At 46.5% G+C, this 18,852-nt stretch overlaps 1 protein-coding gene across 1 annotated transcript in view; it reads right to left on the reverse strand.

Moving 5' to 3' along the window:
* TMCC2 (transmembrane and coiled-coil domain family 2) overlaps positions 1–11,654 on the reverse strand; it is a 524,849-nt gene extending 513,195 nt beyond the window's left edge. Inside the window, exon 1 of the mRNA XM_086923447.1 lies at positions 11,259–11,654. Coding sequence (XP_086779573.1) covers positions 11,259–11,435 — 177 coding nt within the window. The 5' untranslated portion in view covers positions 11,436–11,654. The remainder of the gene's footprint in view (positions 1–11,258) is intronic.
* Between the last annotated feature and the right edge of the window lie 7,198 nt (positions 11,655–18,852).

The raw sequence follows: 18,852 nt of genomic DNA on the forward strand, positions 1-18,852 counted from the left end.
ACGACCGTTCGTAAACTGTCTTCTGGCAGGAAAGGTTTGACCTTTTTTAGCAGTTTAAAAGAATGAAAGTTGGCCGAGGTTGTGGCGTTTATCTGGTCCTCAAAGTTCAGTCTGTCATCCACCATTATACCCAGATTCTTTGCCTTCCTCATGGGTTTAGGGAGGATGCCCATGTCTGTGGGCCACCAGTCTGGGGTCCAGAGATTGGCCTTGTTTTCGAACATGAGGACCTCGATTTTGCCTGAGTATAATTTTAGACAATTCTGTAACATACTAGATTTGACCGCTCCCATACAGTCATGAATTTCTTGCTCATGCCTACTTCTTGCCTTGGTAGCACTGACACAACAATTTGTGTGTCATCTGCATATAAAGAAAGACTAACGCCATGTGATCTGATCAGAGGGGCCAGGGGTGACACATACACATTAAAAACGGTCGGGCTAAGGGACGATCCCTATCAAACTCCACATGGTAGCGAAAAAAGGTTAGAGTAAAATTTCTCTAAGGACACTTTTGTTTCCTGTCAGTTAGAAACGCTTTTAGCAACCTCCATGCCTTATCTTTGACTCCAAACTCTGGCAAACGGTCCATTGAAAGGTCATGATGGACTGTATCTTAGGCCGCGGATAGGATCCCACCACTTTGTTCCAGGCCTTTGTTTTGATCTGATTTGACACGCCCCCTGGTTTGTGGCGGTAAACTGGGGTGGTGTTGGACTTGGCCCTTTTCCCCCAAAATTTTTCGCTTTTCGCCCCCCTAATTTTAGGATGTCTCCCCCATGGTAAATAAAATTGTATAGGCCATGTGTGGTATGAGATGCCCTGTTTAATGTGACAATGTAATGCAATGATGAGCAGTTATTAACCACCCATTATAGAAATGTACCCTGATGGAATGCTGTATTCAAAATGGATGCCATGGCTGTACGTTGTACCACCTGACTGCAGTAGGTTAGCAGTCTAGATGTTAGGTACCCAGCCATCCCTGCATTTGGAGGGAAAGCCTGGCACCCAGGGTGCTTTACTCCTCCCCCTGAGCCAGTTAGAACTAGTTCGCCTGAGAATTCTAGGAGCTTCCAGCCTTTCTGGTATAGGTAGAGCATTAGAGTTGCCATGTGCAGACACAGAGCTAGGACAGGAACGTGAGGGGACCTGCTGCCAGGGGATAACGCCACTTGGGCCTGTATGCTGGACCCTACACCCACCTAGAACCCCCCTGCTGTCCCCAGGGCAAGTGGAAGCCCCACTTCAGGAGTTCAGGCTGCCGTATAGGAGGAGGGCCACGCTACAGTGAGGATGGGCTAAAGCCTACCGCCCTGTTTTGATGATGCCCCAACTAAATGCTGACCTGGCCCAGTAGTGCCTACTGCTCTGTCCCCCGGGTGCCGGAAGAAGGAGGGCCCCCCTCGGTCCCTGAAGCTGCCGGGACCCTGCGCCATGCAAGCACTGCGCCCAGAAGCGCCTGAAAGCAAAGGAGAGCACCTTGGACTGGACCCCCCACCACCCAGGAGGTGAGAAGAGGAACCCTGGGGCTTGATGCTGGGACTGTTTGCCCCCTAAGCACCCCAATCATAAACTGCTGTGCCTCGTGAATGCTGCCTACTAAGCGCTATACTGCTTGTGACCCCAGAGCGCTGTGGCCCTAGAAGAAGCGCTGTGTGCCTGCAAAGCGCTAACCTTGCCCAGGACTGTTGGAGCCTGCTGTGCCCTTGAAAGTGCTGGCCTTCAGGAGACTGCCTCATGTCCCCAAAGACTGTGACCAAGACTGCCCTGCTGTGAGTGCTGCTGTGTACTCTAAGCGCTAGAACCCTAAAGCGATGTGCTGTGAAGACGCTGTTGCCCTGCTAAGCGCTGCAGTGCTGGAAGTGTTACTGCCTGACCTGCTGGTTCCTAAGCGCTGTATTAGGAGGACTGTTCCCCCGAAAGCTGTGCGGCAGAAACGCTGCTTGGCCTGAAGGAACTGTTTTATTGGGAAGAACTGTCTTATACCAGGACTGCTGTCTCTTACAGCGCTGCGTCTACAAAGCTCTGTTTAGCCCCCTGTAGTGGCCGGTGTCCTTGATACTGTTTTCTTTTGGTGCTACAGTTAACCCCTGGCTAGGGGAGTGTTCTTTGCAGCCTGTCCATGAGCTGGAAATGTGGTTGATGCTGACCAGGTGCATAGGAAAGGTTGTCTCTGGCGCACGGACCTAGGAAATGTTACAGTCACTGAGTCTACTGCGTACCTGTGTAGTTTATGCATCTTACATTTCTAGGCCTATGGTGTACTTACCTGCATGAGGTTAAGCCCCAGGTGTTTAGGCCATGTTTATACGCACAGTGTTACTGGCCTAATGAGTTCATGCATGATGTGCCTTCCTGCCTAATGTTTTATTTCATGCTGACATGCCCAAAGGCTGATGCCTAGTGTTTCTTCCCCTCACAGTGATATTGCTGATGTAAGTTATGCGGTGTCTTTAGGCCTAATGTGTTATTTTATGCTAATGCCTCCTGCCGAGAATTAATGCCTGTGTTTGCCCATTGGCGCCCTATAATGATTACTGGGTTTTACAGTGTCTTACTTTTGCAGGTTGGAGACAATACATGAGTTATTCTTTTACTTCCAACCCCGTGTCGTGTCTCTTTTGTAGTGTGCCTGGTGTGTTGTCTGTGGGTACTGCATGGATGCTTCACACATGTCCTCTGAAGTTTGGCCTGCCCGCTCTGCTCCATGCTACCCCCGTAGAATTGGTATCCCCATTTCTAACAGGTGGTTACTTCAAATAAGATTCCTGCATGGTCAGTCCAGACCAAAGGTATTGTTGCTGTGTAGGTTAAGTATGGATGATTGGAGAAGACCCCAACCAACGTGTGCCATACCGTGTGGGTGGGCTCATTTACCAATTGGATCAGGTCAGCGCTGCTCATAAGGTCTGGCATTGCTTTAGTATCTGGTTCCATGGGGGCTTCAAAATGGAAGTTAAAGTCCACAAGAATGGTAAATGAGTTGGAGCAGAGCCCTTCTTTAAGTAGAGTTCCAAACGTGGTTAGAAATGATGCTATAGACCCTGGTGGTCGGCACATTTAAATACCCTTAAAGGAGTGATGGGGCAATATGCCAACATTAAACAAAAGCGCTTTGTTGTCTGAAACGCTATTTTAAGAGTGTTGTGATAGATTATTGCTAGACCCCCTTCTCTCCCCGTTGGCCTGTTTAAGGTGGAACACAAGAAGCCAGGTGGAGTGGACATCACTAAGTCTGGCCCTGAGGCCTCATACATCCAGGTTCCTTGATAAATACCTGTTTTATATCTTACTCTACCAGGAGTCTAGTGCATTTGAAGCTATGCTTTACTAGGAATCTGGCATTCACCAGTAGACATTTTATTGCACAATCCTTGGGTTTTGTTTTGCCAATCCAATAGGATAGCTCAATAGGTCTGCTGGGTTTAACTCTCTGATAGAAGATCCGTGGAAGTGATCTGTGGCAGTTGGGACATATGTCCATTGTGGTGGCAGATTTAGAGTGCACAGAGAAGCTCTTACATTTTGGTCTACCTCTACCCACATTAAAATCCAGCAGTTGAACTCTGGAATAACTTAAAGCTGGTCCATTTTCCGGCAGGAAACGAGCAGCATGGCTGGCGCTGAGTGCAGTCGGTGGGTGGACGAGCGCAGATGGGCTTGCCTTAGGCGCACCCGCTGCACGTCCTCGTTAGCGAGCACATTTGTAGTGTGTCAGGTGCGAAAGACTAGCCTGCTGACCTGTCAATAGCGGTCCCGCACTGCCTCGCAGGAATCGGTTACTCCAAGGGTGTGCCCCGCCCTCCCATGGCGTGCATCTAACTCTGAGCAAACAGTCTAGCAGGATGGCATCAAAAATAGCAGCAACAAGTAACAACAATTTAAAACGAAGGTGAGTCTGATTCAAAAGGCAACAGTGATTAATGTTGAAGAGTCTGTCAGGCAGAGGGCCATCAGAGCAGGTAGCAACACAGTTTTAAAACCAATTTAAAATGAGATTATACAAAACACAATATAGCAGAAGTGATTAGGTTAAAATGCAGTAGTCCATGTCAGCTATTTCCCGGCTCAAGCCTCAGGAGTAAACGCTGAGCGTCCACGTCAGCGCATATATTTGCAGTGTGTCAGGTGCGAAAGATTAGCCTGATGAGGGCTGTTAGCCCGAAACCGGTACCAGGATGCTTTTGCAGGTAAGACCTGGCTTGGCAGTTAGGGCTGGACTGTTCCCATGAGGCACAGGGTCAAGATTGATTTGCATATATCTGTGTCTGAACTGAGGTGGCGAAGTGAGATAAAGAGCGATGATGGATTTAACCCAGATATGTGACGGAGTGAGTGTCTGAAAAGTTTCAGAGCTCCGTCCATCATCCTCTTATGTTTGCTTTGTTTGCCGTAAGTTGGCAGGTTATGCCCAGATGTGGGTCCCTTGCTCACTTTGCCACTGGATTCAAGCTAGCCTGGCTAATGAGGGCTGTTAGACCGAAACCGGTCCCAGGATGCTTGTTTCCGGTTCAGGCAAGACCTGGCTTGGCACTTCGGGCTGAAAGGATCCCATGAGGCACAGGGTCAAGACTGATTTGCATATAGCTGTGTCTGACTGGGGTGGCGAAGTGAGCTAAAGAGCGATGATGGATTCAGCCCAGATCTGTGACTGGGGGCGAGTGTCTGAAAAGTTTCAGCACTCCGTCCATCGTCTCCTTGTTTTGGGAGTGAAGTGAGGTCAGGCCAATGGCTCCTGGCCAGAGAAGAATCGATGCAAGCTGTTCTTGTATTTGTAGTTTGCTTCTCAATTACGCCTGTTGATCTTATGAGTATGCGTTTTTTTAAATAGTGCTACTTTCAATGGTGCTGGAGTTTGGAATAAAAGAAATTAATTCTTAATCCTCACCTTATGTACTGTCAAAAATGACCTACAAGTAAGCAGATTTACTAGTGCTGATAGACCATGGGAAACAAACGTTCAAAAAACACAAGAACTATGGAGGGAGATCGATTACTTCCTCTGTACTATGACGACGTACCAGAAAGACAGCTCACCTAGTTAAATGTATTGGTCTGAAATCTGTTGTGGCAAGCCAGTTCAAATCCTGGATAATTCACCTTAGCCTTAGGAGTTTGATAAATTAAGTTTCATATATTTAGCGATATTAGTTCATTACAGTATTTGGAGAAAGTAAACAAACAGTAGGAAGAGCTACAGAAGAGGAGAAGTGTGACTCGCTGGTTAGAGCGGCAGACTCTGAAGCAGAGATCAGGCCCGGGACCAGGGTTCAAGTCCCGAGGCAGTAGGGTCTTGGGCTCAATGACCGTGGACTTGATCATTCTCGCCTCGGTGCCTACTCTAATCATGGGTCCCACGCTGCAACTCTGGGCAATAGCTTGCTTAATCTCCACAACGGCCCCTACAACACTGGGATGCCTGGCTTTACCTTGGGGGTGCCCAGGAGGGGCATCTCACAGGGAGAGCCAGGAAGGGTTCCACAGCGTTATACAGCGCCGGGACACCCCGTTGGGGCAGCTGTGCGCTTTAAAAAAATACAGTACATAAACATTTCATTAATTGGCACCATAACATTCCATGAAGGTACTTTCCTTTGACTTCATATAGTATCCACCTTTAACTAAGAGAGAATTAAATGCAAACCAAGTCTCAGGGCTCAGAGTTATCACCGAATGTGTCTGCCCCTTCCTAGTAAAGCTATGCACATCAGTGGTACTGTCCTTTTACAGGCTTCCACCTTCAAAATACGAAGTAGCGCTACACTGCATTATTGTTGAGAAAGGAACTGCAAATTAGCAAAGCCCCTCTCTTTTCATTTCTCATCTCTGGTAGGTAGACTGTAGATTATACGGAGGGGGGTGCATATTTCCACTAGCTATCATCCGTGTCAAATATGTAGTAAGCAAACGCACTTCAATTCCTGCCTAAATAAGCACTTCAATCCGCCTCCTTTATAGTTAAAATAATATTTGTGCATAATGAAATGCCTTTTCTGGCTGGCTGAACCTCTGTCTGACACAGCGTCGAAAAGCATTAAAAAAGTAAGGAAACTGTGATCCTGAGTGTAAAAGGCAGGGTTAGTGAGCATGGGGGAGGGATCAAAGGCACGGCTAAAAAGAACAATATGTTCTGCAACTATTTTGTTGGTCTGTCACCTTTAGGTAACAGCATATAAAAGAATGCACATCTTACATGAAAAATAAATGCAAGTTAAACTAAACAGTGAGAGATGCACTATTTTACGCGATGAAATATTCATTAGTTAGCATGCGATCAGTGAAAACATGAAAGAATGACAGGTCCACAGCCTGCTGGCAGGAACGTCCCACAATGGTCCTCAATGACCTTCACGGTTCCACCTTGAAGGAAATCGCAGTTTCAGCAGTAGCATTAACTCTTTCACTCCTTCAGCAGTATGGAAGTATACATTTAGATGGTGAAATACAGCAACATTAGTATATTACAAGACAATTATTTTAAGCATCCTGGAAATATTTAACATGCACCATCTTCTCTTGGACCAGTCATGGCATCATAACAACTATCATCTATGGACCTTTGCTCTCAAAAAAAGACAGTTATGCAACCGTTTTGCCATACCCTCAGTTCGGTCGTAGCTCTGAGCCTTTAATACATGTGAGTGCAGAAGCGAGACAGTGACTAGATTGAAAGTTAGCTGCCATGCATGAGAAATCACAAAGTATGAAGTCTGCAAAGGACAGCAATGTTTTCACAAAGCAATTCCCTATTGCAAATATGATTCTATTGCAGAATATGCATGGATCTGACCTCACACACGCAAGCTTTTCAGGCTTCACTCTTGGTATCACGCCATCACACTTTATTCAAACAGCACTAAGTATAGTGTGCCCAATGCCCATTGTTTTACCATTAATTATCACTAAGCAAATCAAATGCCTAAGCACCTCTGTGCTGCCAAGCTCTTACGCAGCCTCAAATCTGTTCTGAAATTTTTTGATTCTGCCACCAGGCAGCTGATTGTCCAGGCCACAGTGCTATCTAGACTTGACTATGCCTGTTCACTGCTGCTAGGTGCTAACCAGGCAGAAATCACCCGAATGCAACGTATTCAAAATGCGGCTGCCAGAGCTCTAGTAGGTCTGCCCAAATTTAGGCCTATTTCTGCTACCATCCGTAGGCTCCATTGGCTTCCACTAGCCCAACGAATACAGTTTAAGACTCTCTGTATCTCGTTTAAAATCTTGAGATTGGCTACTCCTAAAATGCTCTGTACGCTACTGAACTGGTATATCCCCTCGCGGGCACTACGTTCGGCTGGTCAAAACCTAGTTGAAGTTCCCCGTTCAAACGTAGTAGAGCGGGAGGACGCTCTTTCCGCGTTCTTGCAGCGAAAGCTTGGAATGCTCTACCAACTCACATTAGAGAAATGGAAAGTCTGTCCGTCTTTAGAAAAGCCATAAAAACTCATTCATTTCCGTAAAATTCCTTCTTGTTTGTGACTACTCCGTTTTTCCACTCTTGGTTCCCTCTTCTGGATTTAGCGCCGGGACGCCCCTTTGCTGGGGCAGCTGCGCGCTTTACAAGCTTTTATAACATAACATAACATAACATAACAGTATCAACTGTAGATGCCACACACTCCAAACACAAAGAGATGATGGACAGAGCGCTGAAACTTTTCAGACACTCACCCCCAGTCACAAATCTTTTTTTGCATTTGTCGTCCCAAGTTGGAAGGGTAGGCCCAGACGTGGGCCCTGTGGTCGTTACGCCACCAGATTCAAGCTAGCCTGGTTGATGAGGGCAGTTACCCCAAAACCGGTCCCAGGATGCTTGTTTCTGGTCCAGGAACGCCCTGGCATGGCAGTTCGGGCTGGACTGTTCCCATGGGGAACAGTGTCAAGACTGATTTGCATATGGCTGGGTCTAAACTGGAATGGCATGGCGTGCAAACAAAATGATGGATTTACCGCAGATGTGTGACTGAGGGTGAATGTTTCATTAATTCAGCATTCAGTCTATCATCTCTTCTTTTTGCAGATGCCACACACTCTCCCAGCATTACCTAGCTTGGCCCAAGAATACCCAGAATTGTATCAATATTGTCAAGTTTTCAGCCAGCTATCTAGGTGATGTAGGAAAACTGCTCAACTCTACCCACAATAAGCACAGCATTCGTCCCCCAAGCACACCCGTGTCACATTTTCTTTAGAAATGTTCAATTTAATTTTCAGTTACAGTCAGATTTTGGCCCATTTCCAACCTTCACCGAGTTAGTAAATTGGAAGAGTACAGTCAGAAAATGAAGGGCTTCAAAACATTTCAGATGTTTCTTCTCTGCCAGAAATACAGAGTCGGCCCTATTATTGCTCCAGGTGGCTTTACAATCTATCCGAGCTGCCTGCATCTCAGAGTTTGGGGCTCTCATTTGGAGCTGCCATGCCTTAGTACTCTGCACCTAAGTAATGACTCTTTCTACTTCCATTTGCGGTTCAAACCATCACAACAAACCTTCAAAGGCCTCTGGTACTTTTCCCTTTTGCAGTACTCTTGACCTCTATTTACAAACTGTTGCATCTCTTAGACACGTTTAGGTTAACGCTCTATATGTAAAAAATCAAAAAGCAGCTCAGAATACTGCATGAAAAGCACAAGCATCTACCCTATCACATTCCTTACTCACTCTCTCTTTGCCTTCAAGCCACAAGCCAGTGGGCGAACGGAAACTCGATTAAACTAAATCCAAGCAAGATCAAGCATGCTGATTTTAGTAGCCTGCAACACCTTGTAAACGCAGGGATTAGAGATACGTTTGTTGTCCACACATAGTCCATCGCCAGTGGCGTAACGGGTGCAGTACGTGGTGGAGTGAGGGATCGGAATTTCAAAGAATGAAGGAGGCGAAGGCAGAAGAAAAACTGATGGCTGATCTGGGCATTTGGTCAGACATGATAGAGGTAAGGATTGATGATTGATACCCCAGAGAAGATCAACTCTAAGTATGTAATAAATGATATATAGCTCAAATATGGTGCTAAGAACTGGTGAGTATTGTTCTGTAGGATGCCATTAAGCCTGCTTTGTTTACAATTGTTTTAAAAGGTTTTTGTTGTATGTAGCTGTTGTAAAATGTATACATTTACAAAAAATATACAAAATGGCACTACTTTTATATCATCTATGCTTTTTAACGGATCTTTTCCATCCAGATCAAAAATTAGCAGTCTTTCTCTTCAGGGTCAGACTGGTCTGCAGGGAAATCTGGCAGTGCACAAAGGGCTGGTCAGACAGACCAGTTTGTGGGCGATTTTTTAGCTGTTTGTAGTTCTGTTTTTTGGTCTGGCAGACTGTTTTTTACTGATAATTTCCCTATTACCACAAACATTGCCTACCACAAACACAACGGCATGAAGTCTCCCATACCTTGCACAAAAACTACATTGCGTGTTTCTTCAAGTTCAAAACTGTTCTGATTTTCAAATGTGGCCATTTTTTTAGCTAACTCATTCTTCAGTGGGGGGCTCTTTTACTTTGGATCCTGGACCTATTTTCTGGTCCAGCCTGACAGTGTCCCATCGTGTGTGTTAGAGAGGAAAATACACTTCTCTTGAGTTGTTGACCTGATATTGGCTTCCACCTTGCAACAATAGTATTAAAGGCCTTGTGTTTCGTCCATAAATATACCACTATCTTGCCTCTTTAGAAAATAATCGCCTCAAGATAAGTTCAGAATTACACTGATTGGTGGCAGTCTTTGAAAATGTATGTGATATATTGGTTACAAACGTGCCACTGAAAGTGGAAGGTTTACAGTTATATATAAGATTATATTTTAAAAAGATCAAGGTATCCAGACGGTAGAAGAAATGGATATTATTCTGGAAAGTATATTGTGTGAGTGCACCTCGCTTGATTGAGCCATTTCCAAGAAAATGATCTACAACCACAATTTACAAACTCCTTTTGTGGAGGCAGTTTCATGGCTATATTCAAGAGCCATCCCAAACACTTTTCCCAGGAGAATATTACAGCCCAGCAAGATGCTATCAGAAAGAAATTCGTACATGGAGTGTTGAGCAGTGACTCCACTTTCACCCTATTTACCCAATTTTTACTGCCTCCCTTCAAACACGTGGATAGTTAGATACTTTACCAAAAAATGCAATATTTCTGATTGGTGCAGCTACTTGTGTACTGCCCTTCTACATACTGTACTGTGCGATAAGGCTGCTTGGGAGTCATGGTTTGCCTAAACAGACATAGTGGCTTCATCGCTTGAGTTGCAAGGGAACTAGAGTACAATCATACTAAGGACTATCAAGCTTTTCCTGTCGCTACAAATAGGTGATGACAATGCTTAGTCCAAGAACTTTCGATTCTGGGGTTCATCATTGTGACAGTGCTGTCCACCTCTGCATAATGACTAGAAGTCCCAATTCTATCTAAAAAAATCCCAGCAATAATGCTCTGCCCACGGTATTTTCATAATGCACATAGTACTATCAGACATAAACCGAGATTTGCACATCTTCCAGAGGTTCGTCCAAAGTGACCACAGCTCCATCTCAAATATTGCAAGCAACTAGATCGACTAATTCGGTTCATGACAGGCAGACACACATTCCTAAAACATGCCTGTGCTAGACCCAAAACGGGCAAACTCTTTTTATATCGTGCAATTTGTTGCAGGTTGTGCCTACAGTACTCAGAAGCTTTATGTTGCACTTGCTATCCATGCTCTTCAGTCACTGATGTATGCCAATTACTGTGTACGTTGGCTCGAAGGTTTGATCGTGTGGGATATCCCACCTTGCCCGCCCCACCTGTCCATAAATAATACATGTTGTTCAATCACCACCCTAGGATTGAATGATGGTTTCCTCTGCCGAATCTCTGACCCCTCACCGCCTTTAGCCTCTTACCGCTTGGTTATTTTTTGCTCTTCTTACATAGCGCGAACTCGACCCAAAGGTAATGGAGCGCTTTACATGAGCAAAAGAGTGCATTACACAAGGACACATCCAATGTTTGGGAGCTACAAGAACATTAAGTGGATGTGCCCAGAATCACAGGATGTTAAGCTGACGCTGAGACTCGAACCTGGTTCCCCAGTTCCAAGGCCGGCAGCTCTGGCCGTTACGCTACCTCCTCTGCCCTGTTGGTCGAGCACATGCCTCCCACCCGCCCCCAACCGTGCCTTCAGTCCGGTTCCTTTGGATTACCCGACCTTGTACATGCCCCCCTTTGAATCCCAGAGCGTGTACCTGTACCTTCAAATCGGGGGGTTTGGTCCGGGCAGGAGCCTGGGTGGGCTCCCCGGCTTCTCCTCGTGCTTCCATGGCCAGCGGCTCCTCGGACCCCTCGTCCTCGTCGGGGGGCGGCTCCTCCGTCTCCCCACGCAGCCCCAGCTCGTCGGGCCTCAGCTCCACCGACAGGCACCGCTTCATCCTCCCAGGCTGAGGGGTGGCGCAGCTCTGAGAGTCTGGAGCCCCAGACCCGGCGGATGAGGCTAAGATCTGTGATAAGCTTCGGTTCCGGTTCTCTCAGTCCAGCGGCAAGCCCATCCTGTCACCACGAGGGACACCCTTCGCCCTGGACCAGCCGCGCCCCGCTGCTCTCTCCTGACCCCATGACCTCCAGGTACCCCGGCTCCGTTAGACTCTGGGTGTCCTGCCAGCCTCGCGCCACTGCCAGTTGCCCCCCCGCGCGCCCTCCGACTATCCTCGCGCTCCTCTGTCCTCTGACTCGCACGCTGTCCTGCCACTCAGCTACCAACCGTCCGTGTACCAGCTGGATGTGCGAACACCGGCTCCCCTAGCCCCCTCCCCTGAACCCCGCACCGGCTCCTCGCACACACCCTATCTATGACCTCTGTAGCACCACTCCCTTGTCAGAGTTTCCTTGTCGCTGTCCTAGCCCTCACGCGCTACTCCGTTACCTTTCCCCCCAGTCAGCAGACGCCTAGCATTCCCCTATGACCGGCTTCTCGCATGGAAACGCCAGCCCAGTAGCCCTCCGTATTCCTCGTTTTCCCTCGTCAGTGGACCCCCAGGGCTCCCGGCGCCGACTGGCCACCTCTTCAAGTCATTGAGCTCCCCAGCCTCCCACTGCCAGGGACCTGTCTGCCTCTTTCTCCGCTCTGGGCCGACCGGGTATCAGCCTTGCCACAGAAACAGATGGATGGTCGAGCGGCCCCTGCGCGTTCCCCACTGGATACGTACTTCTGACAGACAGTCACATTATCCAATCAGAGTTGACCTGCTGATCAGCTAAGCTGGAAAAGGATGGGTTTGTGATGTGCAGATCTTAAAGGCATTCTCAATTAGTTGATCTTCCTGTCACTCACAAGAGCAAGCCCAGCCTCCCGAGCACAGGCTTGGCTGAGGTGCAAAAGCCCAGGGAGCTGTTCGTCGAAGGTGGTGCTGGAACACCTGGATTGCTGAGTAGAGGTTAAAAGAGAACAAGAAGAACAAGGGGGTCGATTGGTGTAGGTACAGAGCAATGCGGGGACAGGAACAAGTAAGAATGGAGGACGAACACGTGCCTAGAGGGACACATGGCAGCCGCGAGAGATTCGTAGTCGAGTGGCATACAGGGTGCGGGAGAGTCAAAAGGTACATTTGAATGAATGAATGAATGAATGACTACGCACTTATATAGCGCATGGCTACCCGGAGGCATCACAGCGGATTGGACAACCAAGTAATTTCTCAAAGTCTCAAGGAAACAGAAAGGTCTTTAAAAGTTTCCTGAACCTCAGGTGGTTAACTTCAAGTCGGATGGTGTCGGGAAGCTGGTTCCAAAACTTTGCAGCCTGTAGGGAAAAACGTCTGCCTCCCATACGGGTCCTATTGACCCTAGGGACCTTCAACAGTTTCTTATTGCTGGACCTTAATGAGTTTGTGGAGTTGGCATAGGAGGGGCACATGTGCCGTCATGCAGAACAGCTGCCGGAAGCAAGACTTATGGGTTAAAGAAGTACGATGACTTATTACAGCTGTTGTTATAACAAGATCACTGTCCCACACCTGTCAACCCATCTTCATTTGAAGAATAGCTCTAATGGTGATAAGCTAGTCTCTCCCATATTTAAAAGTTTCCTTTATTTTGAGGTTGCAAGTGATACTAAAGTTATTAGAATATAATATAAGGGAAACAAGCATTTGCAATGCAATAGGTCTCGCATTAGGGAAAGTTTGAGCTATTGGTATTGTAAATGACACATTTTTCATTTATGTGTTGGTTTTGAAAATAGCGGTACAAAAGGGGGTGTGATGGACGGAGCATCTGAATCAAGCAAACACTCACACCCAGTCAAAAGATCTGGGTTTCAAATTTATCTTTATTCGGTACTTAAAAAGATACCATTAAAGAACATGAAAATACATACATACAATAATTTTATAAAAATATTTAAAAAATATTTTGAATAACATTTGTTAAAAATTGCAGTTAAAATAGATCTAAAAACAGTGGGAGAAAGAGCGCTGGATCATTAGGAGACTCATACTGCCATTAATTCAGTCTGTGTAGTAATGGTGTCGGCAGATGTCTCCCTGGTATTCCTCAGTCTTATGGCAACCTTAATAAAACTTATTACACATAACAGGGTATATGGGTCTGGGGCTTTTTGCAGAAAAAGCAGTGCTGCTTTGGCATGTCTCAGTCTTTTATTTCGCAAAATCCTAACTAAAAACTTCCGTCTGGGCTCTCGATAAAAGGGACATAATAAAACAAAGTGAAGGGTATCCTGCGGAGACCTAGTGTCGCAGCCGCAGGTACCCTTCAACTCAACTGAACATGTAAAACCTGTGGGAACGGCCAATAAATGATGTAGGAGATTCAGTCGGAACCTAGTCATGTAGAATCTTTCCTGTGCGTTGTGCATTACCGCTAGGTATGGTTCCATTCCAGGCGTTGTAGTTAATAGTGAGCCATGGGCCACAACCGATGTTTTCCTATTTTCGATGTGGGCCCTTCTGGCTGTTGCCCATGCAATAAAAAGATTTTTGGCCAGGGTTTTATTCTGGGCGGTCATCGACTCTGGCTCAGAGAACAGATTCATGCAACCAATACACTCCATGGTGTCCTTTACATATTTGAACCATGGAATCTGTCCCCCTCTATCCCGGCTCAGGCAATCCTTGATGATCTGTCTGCTGAAATCAGCCTCTGGGTTGGTCCATATCTTAATCCAGGCCAGGATGGGTCGAACCATGATTCTGTCCTCAATGTATGGCTCGCCCAATTCCAAGTGTGTTATATGTGAGGGGGTGCTCTGAGGAACCTTTAATAGTTTTTTGAAAAATTTATTTTCCTCCGCTTGTATCTGCTGTACTTGAATAGTTTTGCAACCCCAGACTTCTGCCCCATATGACACCTTGGCGCAAGAGACCGCTCTGTAAAGGTTCAGTATCTGTTCTGGTGACCATCTGCCTAACCTCCTTCCGTAAGCCATTATGGCACCCGGCGAGGCCACCAATTTAGTTGCATGTTTTTCTACCAGGTTTTTAAAATCCAGTTTCTCATCAAAAAGTATGCCTAGGTACGAGAAAGACTTAACTCTTCCTAGCCTGTGTGCACCTATGCTATGCAAAAAGGGCTTTTTTGTGTTTGTACCTGTGGACATAACAAAAGACTTGTCCAGGTTTGCTGAGAGGTCCAATGAGGTCATGAAATTAACAAAACCATCAATTAACTTTTGTAAGCCCAATGGGGTACGGGCTAACAACACTGCGTCGTCCGCATACAAGAGGACGGGTACCGGACGCTGGCAAATCTTGGGGGAGTCCACTCCCAGTTTCATAAGTTCTTGGTCCAAATTATTGATATACAGTGAAAATAAAAAAGGAGCTAAAATGCAGCCCTGCCGCACCCCACTTGTGCAAGGAAATGGCTCTGTATTCATTCCATCTCTATTATAGCGAACTACAGCTGAGGTCTCCCAGTGTAATGCCTTCAAGGTGTCCACTAGCCCTTGATCCACCCCCAAGGCGGTCATCAGGGCCCATAGCTTCTGTCTATTAACACAATCAAAGGCCGCTGACAGGTCCATAAACCCCATATGGACAGTCCCCTTAGCGGCAATGGTATATTTGGCGGTGAGGAGATACAGATTTAAGCATTGGTCTGTTGTGGATCTCCCTTCTCTGAACCCATATTGTACGTCTGTTAAAATATGATTGTCCTCTGCCCAAATTTGTAGACGATTTAAAATCACTCGACCCAGAACTTTAGCCGTAACATCTATTAATGAAATAGGGCGGTAGCATTGAGGATCGTCCCTGCTGCCCTTTTTGTGAATGGGGACAATAATTGCCGAGGACCAAGAGCGAGGCAGTCCTGCCACTACTGCCTCATTCAAGACCCTAGTGAGAATAGGTGCCCATAAATCAGTATTGCTCAAATAGAGATCAGGGGGGATGCCGTCAGGGCCTGGCGCTTTGTTTTTTGAAAGCCCTTGGATAGCTGATTTGACTTTACCCAGCGAAAATTCAAAACTTGTGGAAGCTGCTGTTTTTGCGTCTTCTTCTTGCAGTGCCATCCCGGTGTGATTGTAAAGGCCATGATAGTGATTATACCATTGAACAGGGAGAATAGCATTCACTATGTCTGGCCCACTTGGATCCTTAAAACATGGGTCATTTATAACTCTCCAAAAGGCTGTCATATCGCCCCTCTCTGCCGCTTCCCTTAGGTCCTCCCATGCTTGATTCTGTAGGGTTCTTTTACGCCCTTTCAGGGCTTTTTTGTAGTTAGCTCTACTCCCTGCTATTTTGGCTTTGTCCTTGGGTTGTTAAGTGAGGCATTTTTTTAGATATTTCAGTGCCTTAGTGCAGTCATGATCAAACCACCGTGGGGTCTGGGGCCGTGTGGTTCCTGTTCGAGGAGAGGATCTCAATAGGGTATCTACAAGTTGGGCAATTTCTTCAAAGGCCCTTACCACAGTTTGACCACCCATATTTTCATCCAAACATACTTGTATTTGTTTTTGGGCATTCGTTACTAGTTTGAGGTAGAATGTTTCTTCATTGATTTTAGCCCATTTGAGTCTTCTCCCTTGTGCTGTCACCTGTTCAACGGCATCGGGTACACCCTCTGATGTTCTGAGATTCATATTTTTTAGATCCAGTGCCAACGGATTGTGGTCACTAAACGGACTATCAACAATTTCAAAGTTTTTAATCCATTTTCTGAGTGTTGGGGACACCATAACAAAATCAATATAGGAGTGGCAACCCCTTCCTTTAAATGTTGGGTTAGGTTCCCTCATATTGTCTAACTTTATTAGGTCAGTTACAGGTGATAGGTTGTGCCTCTTTATAAGTATCTCCATCTCCTTGCCTTCAGTGGTGTGAGCAAAATGTGGTCCTTTTTCCTCCGGGCACCGTGACCAATCCTTATTTATCGGTCTTAATTTATCACAGAGATGGCAATTAAAGTCTCCAACCAAGATGGTATATGGTGACCCCTTGGATTGATTGGTTGAAGTCATGGTTTTAAAACGGACATCCAATTCTCTTAAGATGTTGTTTCTGCCACATGTACCCACTGCGTTGTACCAGTTTATCAGTGTAAATTTTAAACCCTTGTGGCGAAAGCCGATCGCTTGCATGTTTGTGGAGTGCCAGCTCAAGTTTGACCAACACCCCTGAATACGAAGATCTACATATGTAATGAGACCACCAATGGCTCTTCCAGATGACGCCCTTACTGCAGGGACCACAAAACTTTTGTACCCTTCTAGTGTAAATTGGTCGGGTTCAACAGCCCAGGTCTCCTGGAGGCAGATGATGTGGAAGCTGGTTATAAGGTCTCTCCACTCCTTCACATTATATTTGGCTGCCACCCCTGCAATGTTCCAGGATATAACTCTTATGCCTGACTGAGTGTCTCCTTCCTTTGCGCAGGTCGCCCTGAGGCTACTAGCTAGTGCCTCCCCTGTTTCCACTGGGGTATCTGACTTATCTGATGAGGGTCCTCCCTTTGTGTTGGCTACCTGCCCAGCCATTAGTGCATCATTCAGGTCAGCTGCTATGGGTGCGTGAATGGGTACCGTCAAAACACTACCCGTCTCTGCTGAGGCGGTAGGTGACAGGCACCCTGTTTGTCGAGATCTTTTCACTGAGCAACCCCTAGTGAGCTGAGGTTGGCACTTACTGTTCCATTCAAGTCAGTCGACATTGTCCAGGGCACAGAACCTATTCCAGTGTGCGTGCATAGCAGCTACAGGATCATAGAAGGGGAATGCCTGCCAAGGAGTCTGCCAATGGTCTGCTCTATGTGGCTGCGCGGGATGTGGAGCCCTATTTACCCGACCCCTATTTGGTTGTATTAGTCTATGTGGGGTGGGTAAGGGGTAAAAATAGGATAGAGGTAAGGGGTATATGTTAGTTTGAGGGCCCATCGATGGCGAGTTACATATGTGGGTGACTACAGAGGTATCCCTGAAGTTTATTGCGATAACATCCCCCGCAATAGTTTTTACACCATTTCCTATCCATTGTGCCCTTCTAACCGACAGTATTTCCCCAGACGTGTGTAAGGGTAATGGCTTGTTAGATCTTAGCCATTGTACACATTTGTTCCTCAGCTCCACTTCATTTTCTCTTTTGCCTTCCTTAAGAGAAGGTACACCTGTTAGTACCACTACAGAGGTTAGTGCTTCCGGTGGTAGATTAATTGACCGGAACCGCACACCTGTTTTGCCCCTTGCTGCAACTGTTGGGGTAGTAGGTTTTACTTGGGTAGGATTCACTGATTTGGTGTTACTTTCAGTGTCCTTGCCTAATGGAGGGGAGCTCTTCCCTTGATTGTTACACACCTGCGGGACGGTGCCATTTGCACTAGAGGGAGGAAGGGGGTGAGTTTTAGCCGAGGTTTTACTTGATGGGGCATCGCTTTTATTTTGGTTAATAGGATTTTTATCAGGTGCTACCTTGCCATTATTTATAATCTTTTCGCCCCCTGATCCGCCCGTGTCCTGGTTGCCTAATGCTAGAGTGGGTACTTGTGTCACTGGCCTGATTGGTCCTATCACTCTATTATTTATTACAGACGTTAATCTGTCCAGTTTAGATATTAGGGGCTTAAGGTGCGCACTAATGGTCTCCTCTAGCTCTGCCTTAAGGTCTGACACCATGTTAGCTACCCAACAGGGTATGCCAGATGTGGTATTGGCCATTGGGGTTACCAAATTGTGATTAGGCTTTAGGTTTTCTTTCCCCCCTTTTTATTATTCTGCCTGACAGCGCTGTTCTTCCTAGATCTCAGGGCGGTTTTGGCTGGATTTTTAGTTTGGGTGGTAGCCCGGGGTGTCAGCTCTCGATTGACAGAGTCTGAATCTCTGACTGTAATTGTGAGTGTGTCTGTGGTTGGCTGTGCACATGGAAGCTCTGCATAGGAGGATGTTAACGAGAAACTTCTGTCCGGTTCATCTAAGAGAGTTATCGCAGGACCATCCTCTGTGTCATGAATTGCTACTGTGGGCACTAACGAGAGCCGCTTTTCGGTGCTCTCAATGGCGTTTGCCACGACCCCAATGGTCTGTTGCAACATTTTGTCTATCGCCGTTAAAGTTGGTAAGGGCTGCACCTGTGGTGAATCGAGTTTCTGTCTGGTGTTGGATCTCAACGTAGGCATTCTGTTTGTTTTGGTCCCCCTCCTCATGATTTAGCAGTCAGTTAGTAGTAGACGGGGATCACACCCCTATACTGTATAAACCTAGTAGCCACAAATAGATTTCTGGCAGTAGTAGTGGTGGTAGTGGTAGGGAGCAAGGGGCAGTACCAATGCCGTAACAAAATATATGTTATATTATCACAAACAGTACCTTAGATGTGACGAATCGTAGCCGCACGGCAG

The sequence above is a fragment of the Lissotriton vulgaris genome, chromosome 5 (assembly GCF_964263255.1).
Source record: "Lissotriton vulgaris chromosome 5, aLisVul1.2, whole genome shotgun sequence".
In the NCBI taxonomy this organism is placed as follows: Eukaryota; Metazoa; Chordata; class Amphibia; order Caudata; family Salamandridae; genus Lissotriton; species Lissotriton vulgaris.